The following is a 20,303-nucleotide window of genomic DNA, read 5'->3' as shown; positions in this document are numbered from 1 at the left end:
CACAGTCGTCTTACAGTGGATTCCCTCCCACTGTGGGGTTTTTGGCAACGAAGCCGCAGACACTCTTGCCAAGGAAGGATCCAAAAAAGAGCAGCAAGACAGGTCCACCACCTACAGCGAAGTCAAATCCATCATCAAGGCCAAACAGCACAACAAGTGGCTGCAGCAGCACCCACGTTTCAACCGAAACGACCCATACTACCTGCTTACAAGAGCTGAGCAGGTCATTATTTTCAGGCTGAGGACAGGCCACAACCGTCTCAATTACCACCTTTACACCAAGCTCCGGATCGGCCAGACAGACCAGTGCCCGTGCCAGACAGGCAGTCAGACAACAGCACATCTACTGCAAGAATGTCCCATGCACGAAGAACTCAGGCACCGCATTTGGACTGATGAGACGCCAGTATTGAGGAAGCTACACGGCAGCCTGGAGGACCTGCGGCGCACAGCATCATTTGTGCAGGAGGCAGGCGTGTCCATTTGAGTGAACGACGAAGAAGAAGAAGAAGAAATGATGTGGTTAATGGTAATAAACATAGTATCCAGCTATATCAAGACATTATAGAAATATTGTTCTGTTTTTTGAAACTTGTAAAAATACTAGTTGAATTAAGAAATGTGATAACTTTAAGTCAGCAGAGTTCTTGTCAAACAGACGCATCTTGTTAGCCCATCTGGCCCGGCCGCTGCCTTACCGTTTCTTATACTATATACTTCTTCTAAGACGTCGATCACTATATAGAGGATATGACATATAGTCTATAGTATAGGTATACAAGAGCATTAATCTCCTCACCTCTCTCGTCAGCATCAACTGACTAATTATTAGGACCAGCTATTAATGTTGGAATCAAACTGTCAGGTTTACAGCCAGGGGCACTATATATAAGGCTGATCTAGCTGTCGTTGAGGCTGGGGCATAGACGTTATAGCTTTAACGTCTCTGGCTGGGGTTATGCATAGGGTGATGTAGCGTCGATCCAGCAGATTTATCCATCTGTCATTGCCTTTGACCTTTTTCGCCTCATTTTAGTAGTTAACTGGGAAAAAAATCGTCTGCCAGCAGTCAAGTAATGCAAGTTCGTGGTTCGTGCTATGAGCATGCTTATAAAGTGTGTCTATTTCGTGTATCAGCAGGTATTTCTGTTGTCGAAGTGAGCATGGCTGCTACGTGTGAATATGGGTGCATGGTTGTTGGTGATTGGGTTTACTGTTAATTATAATTTCTGTAAAGCACTTTGAGCAAATCGTTTAAAGCGCTATATAAATGTTATTATGTCCGCTCATACTATATGTGTATAGATGGACTGCTGTCTGTCTGCCAACGCTTATTGCCTCTTGTATAATTTCCGCTGTTAGTCTCGGCGAGCCTAGAAAAGAAAGTGACTAAACCGGAAGCTTTATACACAACTGCCTCGTTTTAGTAGCTAACTGGGGAAATACATCGTTTGCCAGCAGTACAGTAATACAAGTTTGTACTCATTTACTCTGACGTTTTAATTGCCATGCTCAGTCGAACCACAGACCTATTTAGACGTTTGTGGTCGAACTGAGTATAAAACTTGCGGTTGTCGGTCAATTCAAGAAAGAAGTTCGTCCAGGAGGATTTTCAGTCATTTTCATATCACATCGTACGACAGCTCAGTTCCACGCACTTGTACAGGTCATAGATGTGTATATTTATTAATTTCTGCACAGTTCCACGAAATGCGATGCGACTCTATGCCGGAAGTGAGTTCTGACAAGCGATTGGTTAGAATGTTGTGACGTAGTCCGTGTTGTGTTTGTGTTCACATCATAGGGACGATGTGTCCTGTATGCTTGTCAGCTGCCTGTAAACTTTCAGGAAGTAGTTGGGAATCACCGATAAAACTGTAGATTTTCGAATCCATCTCTTGGAAACTTTTTTTACATTTAAAAATGGTTGTAGGAAAAGAATTGTCTATGGATTCTTTTATTCGCCACATGCCTCATTCTGCCTACACGAAACTAGCGACGATGCTGGACCCAGGAAATTTGTGGGAAAGGTTCGCGGAGAAGATTCCAAAGAAATTGGAGATGACAGGACAAAGCGACGCAGAACCTAGGTAAGTTGTGCACACAGAAAGGGACAACCTCCCAAATTGTTGATCTATGGCACTTACATGACAGAACTGTGGGAAGGGTGCGAGACGGGAGAGAGGCCACGATCAGATGTAGGGAATCAAATAATATTTTAGCTCCTTATAATTATTAGTTAGGAGCCAGGAAATATTCGTAGAGGTTTATCAGCCAACTTATACACGCTGTTGGCTGACTACTTTTTTTATAATTGCATGAAATAGAGATGTATGTGTTCTTGTGTGACACCTGCATGCATGGTCTGTGCACTTAATCAGTATAATTTAAAACAGTAAACTCAAGCTGACATATTGGCCTTTCTATGTGTGTCAGTTTTGGGAATGTGCAGGTGTGTGGTCTCCTGTTGGTATGACTTTGTTTTAATCAGACACAAATACCACATTGTGCTCACACACACACTGTAATCTATGTTTATGGTAGCTGAAGTGTATGCTTGTATAAGAGGCACAAAGACCTGAGACTAGATTACAATGTTAGGGATTGTCAATAAATATTTTTCTAATAGTAAAATTCGAAGGTTTAGACAATATCAGGATGTGGCAGACTTTTTTAAAATTAAGCTGTCGGCACTGTACCTATCCTGTTTTCAGGTTTAGACTGCTTCATACTTTAAATACTGATGTTACAGATACACCTATCAACAGATTGAAATAATAGCACATCAAAGCCGACAAAGCCAGAGGGGTAGTGCAACACGAAGAGTACTTCAAGACTGGGGGACACAGGTAAATTTAACCATTACCCAATTGTTAGTTAAAAAAAGAATTGTAGAAGCAGTCATCTCTTTTGCAAATTTAGTATATGTTCATTTGTTGGTGTAAAGAGGACATTCTCAAGTTTATGGAACTGTCATGTATCTAAGAATGGTATAAATGCAGTCCAATCTATAGATTCACTTTTGATCAGCATCCTGAGCGGTCCGGTGGCGCAACGGTTAGCGCTGTTAGCGCCTGTCACCAACACAGTGAAGGTTGGCTGCCCTGAGTTCATTTCTCGTCTCGGGCACGCTGATCTTTCTCTGCACGTGGCATCTGTTTACAGGGCTGGCTGCTTGCCGTAATATAGCCTTAGCTGCTGACACGGCGTAAAACACCAATTCCCCCCCCCTTGATCAGCATCCTGAATTGCATATTATAGAGCCATGTACAATACATGAACACTACATTGTGTGCTGTTTTATTTCAGAATGCCCGCATTCATCACTTGATCGCCATTCTAACTGCAGCTGATTTGCTTGCTGCCGCTGACTATCTTCACAACGACCTTCTACATATTGGTCCAGCACCACGAAATGCTGACCATAACTGTGGAAGCATCAGTGGAGACATCAGCAGTGAACAGTCACCAGGGGATGGTAATGCAGGCCTTGGGGCAAAAGAACAGCCTGCAGAAGGAACAGATTGTTGTAAACCCACAAGCAAAGATAATTTATCTTCACAGCTGGATTCATGTAGTGACTGTTCCCATATTTTATCCTGGATCTCTGGTCAGGTTTCAGAAGATGCACAGAGTGGCAGTCCAGCATCACTTCTGCATACTCAATGTGCACAAAGCCAGGAAAGTGACTTGATATCTTTGATAGGTATGTATGCTTAAAGCTCATTTGACTTTTGGGGATAAGCTGGTAACATCCAATCGTTGACTGAATTGCACTGGATCTTTGCTTTGAGAGAATTTGAGAAAAAAATTCATTATAAATAAGTTTTATTGTAGGATTTTCTGCTTCTTTTGATTGCTAATTTTGATTTTAGTGTTAACTTTATGCAGGAGATTTTTTGTTCACCAAAGGGGTAGTGATTCAAAGTGATGTGCTTTTATTTTTTCTTGTCAGAGAAAATCTTATATGATAAATCCAGATTAGTGTAATCCCAGACAGCTGCAAAAAAACTCAGTTAATATGTTCTTTCATTATTTTTCTCATGGCATATTATGTATAGGTATGTCTGGGTAAACAGTCTGAAATAATGCATTAACTGAGTATTTTGTTATAACAGATCTGAATGGTATTGAGATCCAGAATATACCATACTCAATGTTGTGTCATATTACAAACAACTTCAATGAGCAACCTCTTGAAAAAGGTAAGATTTTGCATCTTGAAATAAATTTAGGAAAGTAGCAGGTTTGTCTATGGGAAAAATTCCTGTGCCTTATATTGTAGTGGGTTGTTTTAGGTATGGTGAGCATTAATTAAATAATTCAAACTATAATTTCCAGTCAAAATAAAAGCAAGCATTTATCACACAAAAGTCAAACCCAGTCAACAGTGATGTCTACCTTAAAAGCTTTGGACTGTGCATGTGCCATAAACAATAATTGTGCATATTCAGCTACAGAGCAGCCGCACTTTTCTTTTGTCTACAGGAGGTAATTTAATCGGATCAGGAGGCTTTGGGTTGGTCTACGTAGGACAGTTTCACAATAGTTTCAAGGTTGCAGTCAAATGCCTGAAGCAGAATGGCCAGGTGAAGATGGAGGATCTAGTTAAACAGATTGAGACTGAAGTGAAGACATTGTCCAAATACCGTCATGAAAATGTTGTTCATCTTTTGGGCTATAGTGTGGATGGTGTGTCACCATGTCTTGTAAGTCATACTACTTTGTTTGTATAATTTTTTTTGAGTACTTTGTTCTTGCACTGTGTCAGGGGAGGTACCTTGTCCTTGCATTATCAGATCTAGTATTAGAGTAGGGCATGCACACTCAGCTTTGTAAGTGAAGCTTTGATATACTCTTATTGAAGATGTTGGGAAAACGTGAGAAATGATTGGACAGAAAATGAGGATTTTGCTTTGTCCTGTGACAGATTTATATGTGTGTGTGTGTGAGAGAGAGTAGTATGTGTGTTTAGTTAACATGTAAGAATTATATGTAATTGATTGCATATGTGGAGATTTAAACTGGCCAGTGAAATTCACTATTTTTGTTAATAATAATAACAAATGCTAAATTTGTAAAGCACATACTCACACTCCTAGTCCTCTTATTTCTTAATTGTAAAATTATAATTATGAATGCAGGTGTACCAATAATTATGAATGCAGGTGTACCAATACCTTTCAAATGGGTCTTTAGAAGATCGGCTTGCCTGTTTAAATGGGACTCCTCCTCTCTCAGCAAGCTTGAGACTAAGCATTTTAAAGGGAACAGCCAGTGGCATTGTTTATCTCAACAGTCAGAAGCATGTTCATCGGGACATTAAGAGTGCCAACATTCTTCTTGATTCTCAGTTTACAGCCAAGGTGAGCACAGTTTATCAGTAACTTGTAATAAGTAACTTTTTAAACAACAGCAATAGAAAACATGTTATGTTGGTCATTACAATACCTGTCTGTATTTTCCCATTTAAGGAGAGTGATGTCCCTGTGTCTTACCGTCTTGAGGGGCTAGCTCTCCATAGTTTTTTGGATTTTGTTATTTTTATAAGTTATTTTTATTTTTGGACTTCTTTATTTAACTTGTCATGATCCTAGTGATGTTCTGGACTGTGTTTCTCGATTGTGACATTTTGTTTTACTTCTATGGCTTCAGCTGATCTGTTCACTATGATGCCATGTCATCTTAGTCCAGTTTCTTGTTTGTGCACGTTGACATTGAGATAAAACATGTGCAGTGTAGCTAAATTTCTTGATGACTTGAGGTAGCCAACCATCTACAGCTTGTGTGACCAGCGGAGGTTTATCCTTAGCACCTATTCTTTCTAATGACCTCTTTGATGACGATCTAACCTTAAATCTTTGTGAAATGTGTCGCAAGGCTGCTCAGACAAATATCTGGTCCTCCGTTGTCTTCTGGCTCAAGGACTGTGTTTCCATAATTTATGCATTTATTTAAATTTCATATACTTGTTAGATAATGGAGTACTGTATTCGTTAAATTGTTAATCAAAAAGCATTACGCATTATTATTATTATCATCATCATCATCCTGTTTTCACATGTTATCCCCATTTCTTTCCTGTTGTCTTGGTTGGTGTCTTCTGTCCATATCATGATTATTATTATTGTTGTTATAATTAATATCATTTATAAAGCACCATGAGCTTTCTCATAGGGCTGGGATATGGTGCCATAAAAATAAATATTATTATTTATCAGTCTTTTTATCCCTTGCATAGCACTTTTTTTTATGTTTTTAAATTTAAATGTGGTTTCTGTCAGTTCCACCCACCCCTCTCTTCCTCCCACAAACACAACAGTCCATCAGTATTCTTTCCAAGACTATTCTGCTTCATTTATTTTCATTGGTTTTCATTATTGCTACAAAATAGTGGCCTTTTTTTTTGTCCAGTATTACCCAGATCTGCCTTCTGTCAGCAGCTTCATTTCTTCTATCAAGCATACTGACAGATGTTTTTAATTTGATGCAGGTGGGAGATTTTGCCACAGTATGTGCAGCACCATCAGGAGCCAGCCAGACAGTCAAACAAGTCAGTGTTGTTATAGGAACGCCTGTTTACTTGGCTCCGGAGGCCATTCGCTTTGATGTGTCTACCAAACTTGACTCGTACAGCTTTGGAGTTGTTATTTTAGAGGTTATCACAGGTAAATTTACTTGAGTGACATGGTTGTGAAATGCAGATTGTCAGTCATACATTAGGCAGTCAGCATTGTAAGAATTGAAATAAGCAAGTACAGGCAGATATAAATTGGCTAGAGTTACTGATGTCTGTCATGTGCCAGGTAGTCAACATTGTAAGAATTGATATGAGCATGTGGATTTAAACTGGCTCAAGTTAATGATGTCTGTCACTTGTTTATACCCCGAAAGATGTAAGGCTTAACCTTCTTCCAATGCTGCTTTAATATTGGATCTTTAACTGTTGACAGAACAGTCTCTCAGCAGGATATTTTGTCAGCCCTTTTTTGTGTTATCACATCATTACATCTAGTTTCCCCTCATCCTGTGAAAAGAAACCTTTTAAGCTGTCTATGCTGCATAAACTCCTTAGTGAAATACAGACTGAGATGTAACCTGCAGCAGTATCGTATCAAATTCCACTTCTTTTCCAAGAGTGCAGTTATACACTTTACAGACAGTCATATATTCAGACAACAGAAAAACACAAATCTCACGACATGGCACTGTCGTACTGACAGCTATTTAGCAGATAGTCCCTTACTTACAGCAGATGACACTCTTTTATACAAAGTAGACTGCTTATGCTGTGTTTAAAAACCAAATGCAGACCCAGACCGTTGGTAGTATTAGTCATTATTCTTGTGTATTTGATGATTTTTCTCCTTCCTTAATAAAATTCAAATGGTTTTCAAACCTTAATGTAAAACATTTTTTGTGGTTTTTAAAACTTCAGTAAAATTATTAGGTAATCTTAACACTTACAGCGGAAATAGTACACATCGACACACACACACACACTAAGTTACCTTGATCTTGTAAAAGTGTGTTTGTGAAATATTTCTACTATATGATTAATGCATTTTTCTATTAAACGGGAAACATTTTTCTTGATATATGCCTACAGTTACATTAATAATTAATAATACAGCTTACAGTTTACCATTATGTGAACAGGACTTCCAGCACAAGACAACATGAGAGAGGAGAAAGACATCACAACCCATATCTTGGAGAATTGTGAAAAACCATCACAGATACATGACTTTCTTGACACATCGGCTGGCATGTGGAAATCAGAGACTGTTGAAGGACTGTTTGATATTGCATGTAGATGTTTGCAAACCCGAAAGAAAGTGAGGCCAAATGTAATTGACATCAAGCCTGAGTTGGATACATTGATTACCTAGAGGTTTTGTTTAGGAATCCAATATCGGATTCCTTCTTCAACGTGAGATAAACTTAACTTGACATTTCTACATCAGTTTTCAATCTTTATTGTCTGTCTAAGGCTCAGGCCAGAAAAAAAAATTGCCTTTGGCTCACACAAGAACAATTACAAACAACTCATCATGTGTTGATTACACATTCACACATATGCACATGCACCCTTCCTAAATAAAATAATGCTAAGAAAATACAATTTAATACAATCTCATCCTATTAGTCCTTGTACTTCTTACTGGGATGGTGACAAATGTTGGCATGAAGGACCTCAGGTATACATTTCTTTGCTCAAGTGGCACTTTGTAGCACCTGCTGGGAGGTAGTAGCTGAGAGTTGGGATGGAGAGTCTGTACTATTTGTATATGTCATCTTTCCGATTACATGGATATACAAATCAGAAGGTAGTATTTGTGTTATGCCAATTATCTTGCCTGCCTGGTTGATGACTGTGACCAGCCTTCTTATTTTTGACGAGGAGGTGGCCATACCAAGCTGTGATGTTAGAAGGAAAAAAGCTTTCAGCAAGAGACCTATACACTGCCTCCAGCACTTTAGAGCAAAGCCATGGACTTTCCTCAAAAGATGCAGTCTCTGCTTGGCTGTTTTGTACATAACGTTTGTGTCATAGGAGAGCCTGTCATCTATGACCATACCAAAGGACTTCAGACTGTTAGTACTCTGCAACTGCTGTCCCCTGATTTCAAGTGAAAGGGAGAGAAAGATAGTGCCATCTCTTCCATCATGCTTTTTAACAAAGGACATCTCTTCTTTTTTTCCAACATTCAGCTCCAGAAAGCTGCAATCAAACCAGCCCCACACAGGCAGATTACTGTGATGGGGACTGTTCATCTCTGAGGCAGCCCATTAGGTCCATGTCATCTGCATGTTTCACAAGTTTTAGAGTAGTGTTATTAGTAAGCTCATTAATGTACACAGAGAATAGGATGAGAGAAAACACACACCCTTGAGATGTCCCCATGTTGAGGATCTGTCTGACAATCATTCCATTCATTTAAAACGCTGCCCTGCCAGATGAACCAAACTCACCAGTGCTAGACAAGACAATCCTTACTGCAACAGAAGATTGCAAGAGACTGTGGTTCACATATTTTTTTGTTTGTTGTTTAAAGTATTTATATTTTTAAGCTTTTATATATATATATCTGTACCCACATTTAGAAATACTGGAATTCTTTCATGTTGTTACTGTTGGTTTTTATTGCAGATTTATCCCTCTAGAAGAAAGAATTTATATCACCAAAATACATTGGTACCTTGGCACTCAATCTGCTTTGTACTCAAACATTTTGATCTTCGACCAATATTTTCAAAAGAATTCTGTTTCAGTGCACTTGCTCTGCACTCAACCATTGTGCTAAAAACTGTATGCAATGCCATGCTTACCCCTGATACTTCACTTTGTGTGTTGATTCCATTGCTGTGTTAATGATATTTTTTTAAACATATCTTTACATATGTATACCATATGGTCATCATGGCACCCAAGAAACTTTCTAGTTTCTAAAGTGAAGGAAAAGGAAACGGGAAAACAGTAAAACAACAGTTGAATTTTAAAAAACTCAACTTATTGCTAAGTATAGGTGTGTTTGAATTAGTATGGCATAGTTAAGTCAACAATATCCACAATACTAAAACAAAGAGTCCATTAAAGCAACTGATGTAGTGAAAGAAGTACTGTTAACAAACCAAAGGTCTCAAGAGAGGGAGATTTTTGTTGTTATTGGTGTGTTGTTGTTTCCTATTCGCCCCCAGTGGCCTCAACCACACCCCGCCATTGGACCCGGTCCTGGGCATCCCTTTCCAGTTGGGACCATGTCATGCCAGCTGTCTCTGCCTCTCTGTGGACTGATCTCCTCCACGTCTGTCTAGGTCTCCCAACCTTGCGCCTCCCCTGTGGGTTCCAGCCCAGAGCTTGTGTTAAATTGTTGGCTGGCTTTCGTAGAGTGTGGCCAATCCAGCCCCACTTCCGCTTCTTGATGTCTTGGCTGGCAGGCTTTTGGTTGGCTCTCTCCCACAGGTCTGTATTGGAGATCTTCTCAGGCCATCTGATGTTAAGGATGCGGCGCAGACATTTGTTGACGAATGTCTGTATCTTGTTGGTGATGGCATTTGTCACCCGCCATATCTCAGATCCATACAGAAGGACTGACTTTACATTTGTATTATAGATGCGGATCTTGGTGTGTAGGGACAAAGCCTTGAGTTCCAGATAGGTTGTAGGGTGTGGAATGCAAGCCTGGCTTTGTTTATTCGGCTTTTGACATCTTCATCTGTACCTCCGTCTTTTCTGCTGACTATGCTGCCAAGGTAGGTGAAACGGTGTTATTGGTGTGGATAAACAAAATAATAAATACAGCCAGAAAGAAACTCTTATTTATACTGTACCATAAAATACTACGAATAGTACGAAATAACTGTTGGTGGATGCCTGAATCTATAAACATTATTTCTTATGGGGAAAATAGATTTGCGCTTGACCATCCCAAACAGATTGTTTTAGTTGGCATCAAAGTGCTTCCACCTTGAGGTAGGGGGAGAAAACAGATTACCCATTGAAAACCTCTAACGTCCAGCCCTTTGGACAGGTGCCGCCTACAGAGAGTGTGCCGAGACGAGATCTGAATCCTCACTGCCTGGCGCCTCGATTGTTGTCGTTTAGTGCCAAGGTACCAATGTATCAAAATTGTGTGTTGGGGGATGTGGGATATGTGTGAGTACAATAACCGAAGAATAAAAAAAGTGTAAACATCCTCGTTTTGAGATTTTATGCTTCAAATGTAGTATTATATGTTTAATAGCTCTCAGTTATTTTGCCATTTTTAAATAAAAATACTGTAATAATGAAACTTTTAATTATTACTTTTCAAATTGGTGCTATCAAATTAAATTCGAGTTGATGTACAAGAAGAGGGTAGAAGGATATGGTCGTCCACTTCATACGCATTTATCTCAAGTACCAGCTGAGATCGTGACGCCAATAACGAGCGTGCACCAAACTGAGACTGGGAGATCGGGTAGACGTTGAAGGCACTGCTCCGCCTGGGTTGTCGCAAGGTGGAAAAAGGTGTGCAACTCAAAATTCGGACTCATGGAAGTATTGTAAGAAATAATTTTATTTTAGCTACACGGCGTCTGTTCATCTCTCCAAATGTTTGTACGTAGGGTAGCATCTGTTTACTTCTAAATCCCCTCCGTGTAGATGAAATAGAATAATATCAGAAACTCTCGATCTTGTACTCTTTAGTTAAAATATTGTGCTGTAAAAATGCTGCAAAGATCTGAAATGTTTTGCGTTTGGCATTTGGTAAAATGCGATGTTTTCTGGTGCACGTTTGTATTGTAATGAGCTTATAATTATATGGTCTTCTTGAATAGAAGGATTTCCGGGACCTTCAGCACTGTTTACAACCACCATCAGTTTATATAGTTAACAATTAAGGTTCCGTGTGAAAGATCCATGGGTATGACCGAGGTGGCACCAAACTGTGTAGACTCGCCATATAGAACAGTGAAACAGCAGTCGCGCAGAGACTTGATTAGCGGTCGAACCGAGAATTCTGGAACCAGCGAAACTAATGGTGGCCAGGTCAACACGTGTGAAGCACGAAACTGAGCTTACAAAAGAAAAAAACGGACTCTTCACCGCAATATGTTGCTACCAGTGTGTGGCATATTAGAGGACGCACATCAACAAAAAGGTGCGAGCGATCACTCGTTTCATCGAAGGCAACGAAAATTACGCCACCCTCTCAGAGGTGACGACACCACTAGGGCAGAGTCATCTGCCGGTGAAAATGAGAGCGACAGTGGCACGTCTAACTTTGTGGTATATAAACGGCCACCAACCAGAGGGCAGCCGCTGTCGAGGGCTGATAATGGCGAAGAAGAGCAAGTAATTAAAGGGACGAAAACGAGACGGAGCTAACCCACCAGCAGCAGAGGCCAGAGGATATAGCTTGAGCCTTGAGGTACCATAAAATGAACTTGTTGCTGAGCAAACTGTCCGCAGAAAAGCTTCCTCAGACTGTCGTGATCACGCTAATTAAAGCGGTCTAGCCACTGTTGTGAACGCGCACGCACATGGCCAAAGCAACAGACACGCAATTCGTGATTTACAAAGGCGGTTGGTACCTAGCTGCACAGGAACGGGTACTGTCGCTGTACCTGGTTGAGACCACCAGCAGTAGGCAAGGTATATAGCTGTCAGACTCACCTCCTGCACCATCCACTCGTAGGTCCGCTTTGATGTACGTACCTACGTACGGCAGCAGTCGGCCAACCTACATTCAGTACATACTTCAAGCGGACTGACGGCGCGCACCCAAGGCGTGTTAGCATGTCTTCTATGCCACACCGCCACTGACTTCCTTCCCGGCCTCCTGGTGAGCGTTGTAGAAACTTACACAGATACATACACAGATTCGAGCGGAGAGGAGAGATTTGTACGCAGGTCAATCCTTCGTTTCCACCACCAGTTGGTGTAACTTACCTTGTAGTGGTGTGGTGACGCGCGCCTTGTCGACCCACAGAGCTATGTCGGGGGAAGCCTTGTACTCCTGGCAGTTCTAACCAGGCCTAACAGTCTGTCAGGGTTAGAGCCAGACTAAAATGTTGCACCCTGGCCCTCCAGGTTGGAGGTTTTGCTTTGGGCTAACAACCCACATGTATTTTTTTAAAAAAAAGCTGTTACAGAAACCGCAACAGTACCACAACAAAGGCCTGGTCGGGAAGATTCCTTTCTAGAGGAGCTTATGACGCATACTGGTGAAAGGCTTAAGGAAGCCAACTTGCCTACTCATCTTTTGACGACCAAGGCAAGAAACAGGATAGGGACCTGGAACATCAGAACCCTCTATGAATGTGGCAAGTCAGTTCAAGTGGCAAGAGAAATGAGACAATACAATATCAGAGTCCTCGGGCTATGCGAAACCAGATAGAATGGAAGTGGCCAGACCAGACCAACATCAGGAGAAACCATTATTTACTCTGGCCACAAAGACCTGGACCACGATCATACCCATGGAGTAGCACTGCTGATGTCAACAGAGGCAAAAAAGGCATTGATGTCCCGGAAACCAGTCTCACCACGGCTCATGTCAGCAAGATTCAACGCCAAAGGAAGGAAGATCACCATCATCCATTGCTAAACACCAACCAATGCAGCAGATGATGAGGAAAAAAAGACTTCTACAGTTCCCCGCAGTCTCTGCTTGACCGCACACCAAGAAGAGATCTAAAGATCATTATGGGAGACCTAAATGCTGAAGTGGGAGATAACACCAATAGGGAACTCATCATGGGAAGACATGGCGACGGCAGCTGCCATGAAAACGGGGAGCTTTTCACAGACTTCTGCACTTTCAATTACCATGTGATAAGTGGCACTGTGTTCCCACACAAGAATATACACAAGACAACGTAATTGGACTTCCCCTGATGGCCCGATTGAAAACCAGATCGACCATATAACAGTTGCTCGAAAGTGGAGAAGGAGTCTTCAAGATGTCCGAGTGAGGAGAGGTGCACTGACCACATTTCCACCCTCCGTATCATCATCGAGCAGTCTGTTGAGTGGCAGTACTCCCTCTATATAACTTTTGTGGACTTTGAGAAGGCATTCGACAGTGTAGACAGGGACGTCATCTGGAGTCTGATGATCCACTACGGCATTCCACCTAAGCTCATAAACATCATTCAAGGGTTGTACGAAGAATCGTTCTGCCAAGTTATTGACAATGGTAAACCCACTAAACCTTATATAGTGAAGACCTGCGTAAGACGGTTGAATATTATTATCACTATATAACAATCTTCCCGATTGTCATATAGACTGGATTATGCGCAAGACAACAACAGCGGTATCCTGCAGTGGACCTTCACCAAACAGCTATAGAGGATCTGGACTTTGCAGATGACATTATATATAGTCTTCTATCTCATCGGCAACAACATGCACGAAACAAACTAAATTAGCAGAGGAAGCAGAAAAGATGGCTTAAAGGTCAACAGAGAGAAGACCTAATTTAAGTGGTGAGAATCAACAAGCAGGGACTCCCAATCGAGCTTCAAGGAGAGAACATCTTGGAAACAGACCGCTTCACGTACCTGGGAAGCATCGTCAACAAGGACGGTGGAGCGGATGATGACATCGAAAGCCGCATCAACAAGGCCAGGGATGCTTTCAACAGCCTACGCCCCATCTGGAACTCCCGAGCATTATCCTTTCGCAATAAGACCCGCATCTTCAAGACCAATGTGAAGACAGTCCTACTGTATGGTTCTGAAACCTGGAGAGTGACAAATGCCATCAACAACAAGCTACAGACCTTTACCAACCGAAGCCTACGCCATATATATTCTTGGAATAAGATGGCCTGAAAAGATCTCCAAGAGCAGTCTGTAGAAAAGAACCAACCAGAATGCCACCAGCCAAGACATCAACACGCGCAAATGAGGCTGGATAGGACACACCCTGCGCAAACCAGCTGACACCATAGGCAAGCAGGCACTTGACTGGAGTCCTCAGGGGAAGAGGAGATCGAGTTGGGAGACCAAAGAAGACTTGAAAAAGAAAAGTAGAGAGCGAGGCAACAGACGTCGAAACCACATGGACCCAACTGAAGGGGGCTGCCCAAAACCTGGTCCGCTGGCGAGTTGTTGTTGCGGTCCTATATGTTCCTCAAAGGAGCAACAAGGAATAAACTAAAACAATCCTTCGTTTAAGCTTTCTGAATCTCGACTAGCATGGGGTCGTAGGACGAAGTGTTATTTGAAGAAGGATTATTCAAGAAGGACGGGACTCATCTATATATGTTACTTTCCTTAATTTTGTTCCTATCTCAAGTAGTCTGATTCCCAAATGGTTTGTCATTTCTGCTTTCGTTTCAGCTAAATAGTAAGGTAAAGATAATACTTTGTTATATTAGTGCTTTTTTTTATTAAAAAAAGTAGAATATTACCGCTTATTATATTTTTTGAAGAACGAATGATTGGATAGTCAGTTAAATGTAGATGTGAACCGTTTAAGTTACCAGTTATCACTAGGTTGGACTCAAGCTATTTGCTTTTTCTATTTAGTATTTTATTGGCATTTAGTCATTGATTCATTGACATCGATCAGTCCTTTCTATTCACTTGTTAGAGAGAGAGAAAAGGGGAGGAGCAAAGGTATAGGAGAGAGAGAGTGCGCATGTTTAGCTGAAAGTAAAACAGTTTTTCTTTCCCACTGTCCTTATCTGTCAGTCAGTATAATTATGAATACCGTATATTGATAATCGATATAAAAGTGCTTGCTTATAAGTTTTAATATTTGGTAAGTGTGCTGAATGTACCAAACAACTATGTCGCATTCAGGAATTCTTCCTTCCAACTATAAATTTATAAAAATAAAATTTAAAAGTAAATGTCAAACCAGTTTCATCATTAATTTACGGTGTGGTATATGTGTATTTGTTTGTTTTTTTATGCCGTGCTAGCAACTATGGCTACATCACGGCAAAAAGTAGTTGTAACTTTAAAGGTTGTGGATTAAAAACTTTCCTAATTCTTATAAACATGATATATTTAAAAAGGCCAACGTAATAAGTAACCAAAATGTAAAAAAAGGGTGGGTAAAGCATTAAAAGGGGTGTTGAAGCCCAAAAAGGTTACTATCACACCAAAAACAAAAGAGAACTATCAGGATATATATATATCAGGATATATACAGGTATATGTGTATACAAATTGTGTAGAATAATGTTCCCATTGTGTTTTGCTGAATGGTATATGTATACACATTCCTCCTACTCCCGACGCAGCAAAGAATAGATATGCTTTGTAGTCTTCATTTGTCAAGCTATTAAATTTCTTTTTAAAAAAAGGTGTTCAAAATTTCTTTCTTGCCAGTTTCTTATCATCAGATAAAGAAATTATTTAGAACCACCAATTAAGTTATAGAACCTTTACATTTAACTCATTATCTTATTTATATATGTGTCTGCGAGTGTGATATTTGTTGAGTAAGTGGCAGCCATCATCAACAAATGTTCGTAATGTAGTGTTACTTGGTAAATAAATTAATTCATCCTCGTCTGATCAGCAGACACACAGGGAGAATGTCCCACAACAATTCTGAAGAAGAGGAAGGCTATGAGATCCTGGATGTCAGTGGGTCAAATCATAATGCCCTTCAAAAGGTCTTGAGTGACCTGATAGGTCCCAACCAATCAGTCATGAAACAGGTTGTTGTTGGAAGTATTTCAGGAATGTGGGTATAATTTTGTGATTCATGTCTTTTTTTAAAAAAAATGAACACTTGTTATAGAAACATCATCTGTTGTGCCTATATTATTTCCCTTTGTTTGCACATTTGATGGAAAGGTCTTTTGTTTTTTAATTTTCTAAGCAGTTTTAGTGTTTGAATAAAGGCATCATTAACATTGGTTTGGTTTGAATAATAATCTACAAAGTTTATTTTGAGAATCTAAGCAACATTCTGAATGCAAAATTTAGAACTTAAACATGATTCACATGATCAGCACTGTAAAACAAATTCTGTTTATATTCATGCATCTGCCATTGTCCAACAGGTTGTCAGGGTTTCTGTTTGCAAAGGTAGGCAAATTGGCTGCAGGTACATTGGGAGGTACAGTCCTTCTGATACAGGTGAGCTAAATAGCAGTAATGATCATGAAAGGACCTGCTGGATACATAAAGGGTTAATTTAGATTAAGTAAATAGAAAGTGTTTATAGGAATGAATAAGATATTTGCTGTGATGTTAAGATTTCTTTCATGAAGTCAACATCTTCACAGAATAATGTCATCCTCCTTGTGTTGACTTTCTTGATCAAATATGCTGTCATTTATTTATTCTTACAAAACATTGTATTTCTTTTCCATGTCATAAAACTAAAGTCATATGATGACAAACAGTGCAGCTCATTCTTGTGAAAGTACTCATTTCCCCCCCCCCCCCAAAAAAAAAACCCCACATACCATATGTTACAACAGCAACAACTCCTAGTTTTCTACTAGTTATTCTTCTTTTATATCTCTTGAACCGATATTTAAAAAATGTATTAGAGTTTTAAATTCACACGAATATCTTTAAAGACTCGGAAGAAATATTAGAGGAAATATATGATTATTTCAAAATGCTCATTTGAATTTTTACCTGGCACCATTTTTGCTAGTAGGCTTGTTGTGATTACTCAATGTGTAACCAGAAAAAAAGTGTGAAGTAATGTAGCATATTTGTTTCCTTGTATTAGATTGCACACCACCAAGGCTTCATAAAAATCAACTGGGATCGTGTACAGGAAACTGCAGAGCAAGCACGTCGTGAAATTCAACGTAAAACTCACCATACGTATCCAAGTATGGCACGCAGTGTGAGTATATAGGTTTGTTTTTTCCTAGGTCTTTACTTTAGATAACTAAGTTCAAGTTCTTCTCCAAAGACTAAAGAGATTTGCACATTGGAATCCATGTTTACATATTTTAACAAAACATGTAGAATCTAGAAAGACGTCAGTAATAGTAAGTTCATATGAGCACTTTTCCCCAACACAGCAAGATCAAGGCACTGTACATGAATCCAGCAATACCTAACCTTCACACACAAAAGTGGCATAGGCATGTTTTTAAAGAGTTTTTTTTTCAAAACTGGTCTAGAGGCTATCCTCTTCAGCATTTGAATCTTGCATCTGTTTTCAACAATTAGCTGTCTAGATTTGAATTTAACTTTGATATTGTGACTCACCAACTAGATCTGTTCTTAAATACCTCCCCAAGTTGTGATACATATCATGCTTATATCACTTATTAATATTTCAAAAACAAAACCTCTTAGTGATGTTCAGCATATCTGTAAACAAACCTTGGTTTATGTTTTATCATGTTCCATGTGTATATACACTCAGCAATTGGGTTGCCGTGTAAGAATAGGGTATAAGGGAAGAAACTATGCTGCCATTGTGGATTATTTTGCTATGTTTATAGCTGTATTTAGCATCTTATTACATGTTTTTCTATGTTTAATCTCCTTGGCATGAACTGTGATAGTTACTCTACCACGGAATTGGGTGTAAAAATGGTTAACTCTAAGTACCACATGATGAGGGCAATGGAGTTTCTTTACCACTATTTTAACATCTATCCTTGAGCACTGTTCCTAGCTGTTATTTGACAATACGTTTGTCTACATTACACATGTGAGTGCTTGTTTCTTTAAACTGTTGATAACATGCACATCAGCCAGTGTTTTAAAAGTACATGAAAACATTAGACATGTACATTAGTCACTGTATAACTTTGTTTTATTATTTTGCAGGTGCAAGAGTTTGTGAAAAACAATGTTTTCCTAGCTGTTGGATTTGGTGGTGGATTTCTTTGTGGGATGAGTTTTTAAAAGTTTGCTGATTGCAGAAATATGCATGTAGTACTTTTTAGTGTCGGGAATTGCCAGTCATCACATGGTGAAAATAGGGTTACAAATTCATAGGCAGAGTAGCATGGTCTTCACCTGTACAAATAAATATATCACAAATCTGCTTCCGGTGGGAAATGGCTCTCAGTGGAAGTAATGTAAATACATGTAGTGACCTAGTATTGTCACCAAGTTATTTCTTTCCTACTTTATTTCATAGAAGCATTTTCCATTTACATTATGCAGCCTGCCCTTTGTCAAGTAGCTTAATTTCTGCAGTGTATATTGTTTGGTGGGTACATAACACTGCATGTTGACAGTATCATTGCACAAGAAGAATCTCATTTAATAATATGTTGCTCATGAAGCTCATAAAGCAAATTCAGCAGTACTACATTGATGTAGTGCGGAGTTAAAATGCAAACACTTATCAGAAAAGTTCTCATGCTGTTTTACATTAAATCTCAAGACCAGAATACCTAGACCTGCTGGTCTTTTCCCACCCTTGTTTTTTGTTTTTCGAAAGGTTTTGGTTGTCCATCTGGATCTTGTAAAGTATTTGTCAAATCAAGTTTACATGAATTAAAAAAAAAAGTAAAGTAGTACAGAGAGAAAGAGTGTGTGTGCACAGTGTAAATATATACTGGGTATTCCAAAAGTCCCCTTACAGTTTAAATTTTAAAATGAATAAAAGGTACAATTTACAATAAACATTTTATTGAAGTTCTGAACCATTAGTTTTTGTTGGTTTGTTTAAAGGCCGTTATACATTATATTTACATATTCATAGTTTACATGCTTTTTCACCTAATAACACAGAACCAAATGTGGTTGAATGGGATTTTCCGACTTCAAAAAATAGATATAAGTATAAATACATGAAACAAATAATGCTTCTTTGTGTAACACCTCACTAGGCTCAGTTGCATGATATTCCCCATGTGAGCATGCACCCATAGATATAAAAAGTAATGAGGGGGATAAAAAAAACTGCATCCAGTAAAACAAATAATGGTTGGCCCTGCCAAAGAAAGGAGTACCGGAGCCAAGATCTGAACCCGATTTTGTCAGTGATAGGCATGGTGGCACCAACCACTCCATTTAATTATCTCTTTTTTCACTGCTTAATGTTTTGCTGTTTAGAAGTAAAGGACCAATATGCAAGTCAGTAGATGCATGAGTAGGACTTAATACATTCTATGCCTTTCTATAAGAAGTGCAACATGTATAAAAATAGCTTATTGAGATGAAAAAAAAATCAGATACTCCTTTTTTATCTCGCGATGTTGTCTTTGATGAATTTGTAAATTTCCTTTTTAATTGATGTCTTGCATGTGATTCAGAGGAAGTTAAAATGAAAACCAGCTCATTTTCAACAAACTTTTTTTTTCAATGCAAAGATAATGTCACTGCAGTGGAAGATAAAATTTCTTTGTAATTAGCTACATTTTAGTAACAATAATTGTAAAATGATACCGTAATTCTTTTTCTTTGTATATTTGTGTATATGTTAATAGCTAGAATATTGTCCTCTTTCATATGAGGGCTTTTGGCTGAGAGTGGGGCTGAGTATGTTGTCCTCTACGATGCGAGTGCTTTTGTTGGCTGGATAATTAGAATGTTGCATATGGAGTGTGTTTTGCACATGAGCATTAAAATGTATGTCACCAGCATAAAGTTATTCCCCCTTTTTTAACCAGTGAGTGACGATCTTTGCAAACCAATAGTGCACATAACAGGCCATTATTTTTATTGCAGGATTGCAATCATTTTTCAGTATAAGCTATAATCAGTCAAGGTCTAGTCATAATACACCATAAACAAACATGATTAGTTATTTTTAGCCTTAACAAAAGGTGAAGGAAGTCTTGTAGCCTTTTAATTATTGGGAAGTGTTACAGAGAACATTTTTGGTTATTGAGGGAGTTCCTTTTGTTCCCTAT

General features: G+C 39.2%; 2 protein-coding genes across 5 annotated transcripts; both read left to right on the top strand.

Moving 5' to 3' along the window:
• Positions 1-1,412: 1,412 nt before the first annotated feature.
• LOC112555277 (interleukin-1 receptor-associated kinase 4-like) lies at positions 1,413-9,211 on the top strand. The gene is made up of 8 exons (XM_025223608.1): positions 1,413-2,090; positions 2,753-2,849; positions 3,310-3,706; positions 4,119-4,205; positions 4,489-4,709; positions 5,169-5,366; positions 6,494-6,668; positions 7,660-9,211. The coding sequence occupies exons 1-8, from the start codon at positions 1,924-1,926 to the stop codon at positions 7,890-7,892; spliced, it is 1,575 nt and encodes a 524-aa protein (XP_025079393.1). The 5' UTR covers positions 1,413-1,923; the 3' UTR covers positions 7,893-9,211.
• A 1,812-nt stretch (positions 9,212-11,023) lies between these two features.
• On the top strand, positions 11,024-20,037 carry LOC112554769 (FUN14 domain-containing protein 1-like). 4 transcript variants are annotated; one of them, XM_025222781.1, is made up of 5 exons: positions 11,024-11,049; positions 16,031-16,198; positions 16,521-16,596; positions 17,204-17,323; positions 18,265-20,037. In XM_025222781.1, the coding sequence occupies exons 1-5, from the start codon at positions 11,039-11,041 to the stop codon at positions 18,340-18,342; spliced, it is 453 nt and encodes a 150-aa protein (XP_025078566.1). In that variant the 5' UTR covers positions 11,024-11,038; the 3' UTR covers positions 18,343-20,037. The 4 variants fall into 4 exon arrangements, with proteins under 4 accessions (XP_025078566.1, XP_025078569.1, XP_025078567.1 ...); XM_025222784.1 differs by lacking the exon at positions 11,024-11,049 and adding an exon at positions 11,895-11,918 and having other exon boundaries at positions 16,034-16,198; XM_025222782.1 differs by lacking the exon at positions 11,024-11,049 and adding an exon at positions 14,490-14,850 and having other exon boundaries at positions 16,034-16,198.
• Positions 20,038-20,303: the final 266 nt, after the last annotated feature.

Source organism: Pomacea canaliculata, linkage group LG14 (genome assembly GCF_003073045.1).
Source record: "Pomacea canaliculata isolate SZHN2017 linkage group LG14, ASM307304v1, whole genome shotgun sequence".
NCBI lineage: Eukaryota > Metazoa > Mollusca > Gastropoda > Architaenioglossa > Ampullariidae > Pomacea > Pomacea canaliculata.
The sequence above is the reverse complement of the archived record's forward strand: the minus strand, read 5'-3'. Positions and strand labels throughout refer to the sequence as shown.

What these genes read in the sequence shown, in the direction of transcription:
- LOC112555277 (XM_025223608.1), top strand. Translation starts at nt 1,924, where the DNA reads ATGGTTGTAGGAAAAGAATTGTCTATGGATTCTTTTATTCGCCACATG. An exon ending in ATTCTCAGTTTACAGCCAAG is followed by an intron (nt 5,367 to 6,493) that starts GTGAGCACAGTT and finishes AATTTGATGCAG; the next exon opens with GTGGGAGATTTTGCCACAGT. An exon ending in TATTTTAGAGGTTATCACAG is followed by an intron (nt 6,669 to 7,659) that starts GTAAATTTACTT and finishes TTATGTGAACAG; the next exon opens with GACTTCCAGCACAAGACAAC.
- LOC112554769 (XM_025222781.1), top strand. An exon ending in GTTGGAAGTATTTCAGGAAT is followed by an intron (nt 16,199 to 16,520) that starts GTGGGTATAATT and finishes ATTGTCCAACAG; the next exon opens with GTTGTCAGGGTTTCTGTTTG. An exon ending in GTACAGTCCTTCTGATACAG is followed by an intron (nt 16,597 to 17,203) that starts GTGAGCTAAATA and finishes TCCTTGTATTAG; the next exon opens with ATTGCACACCACCAAGGCTT.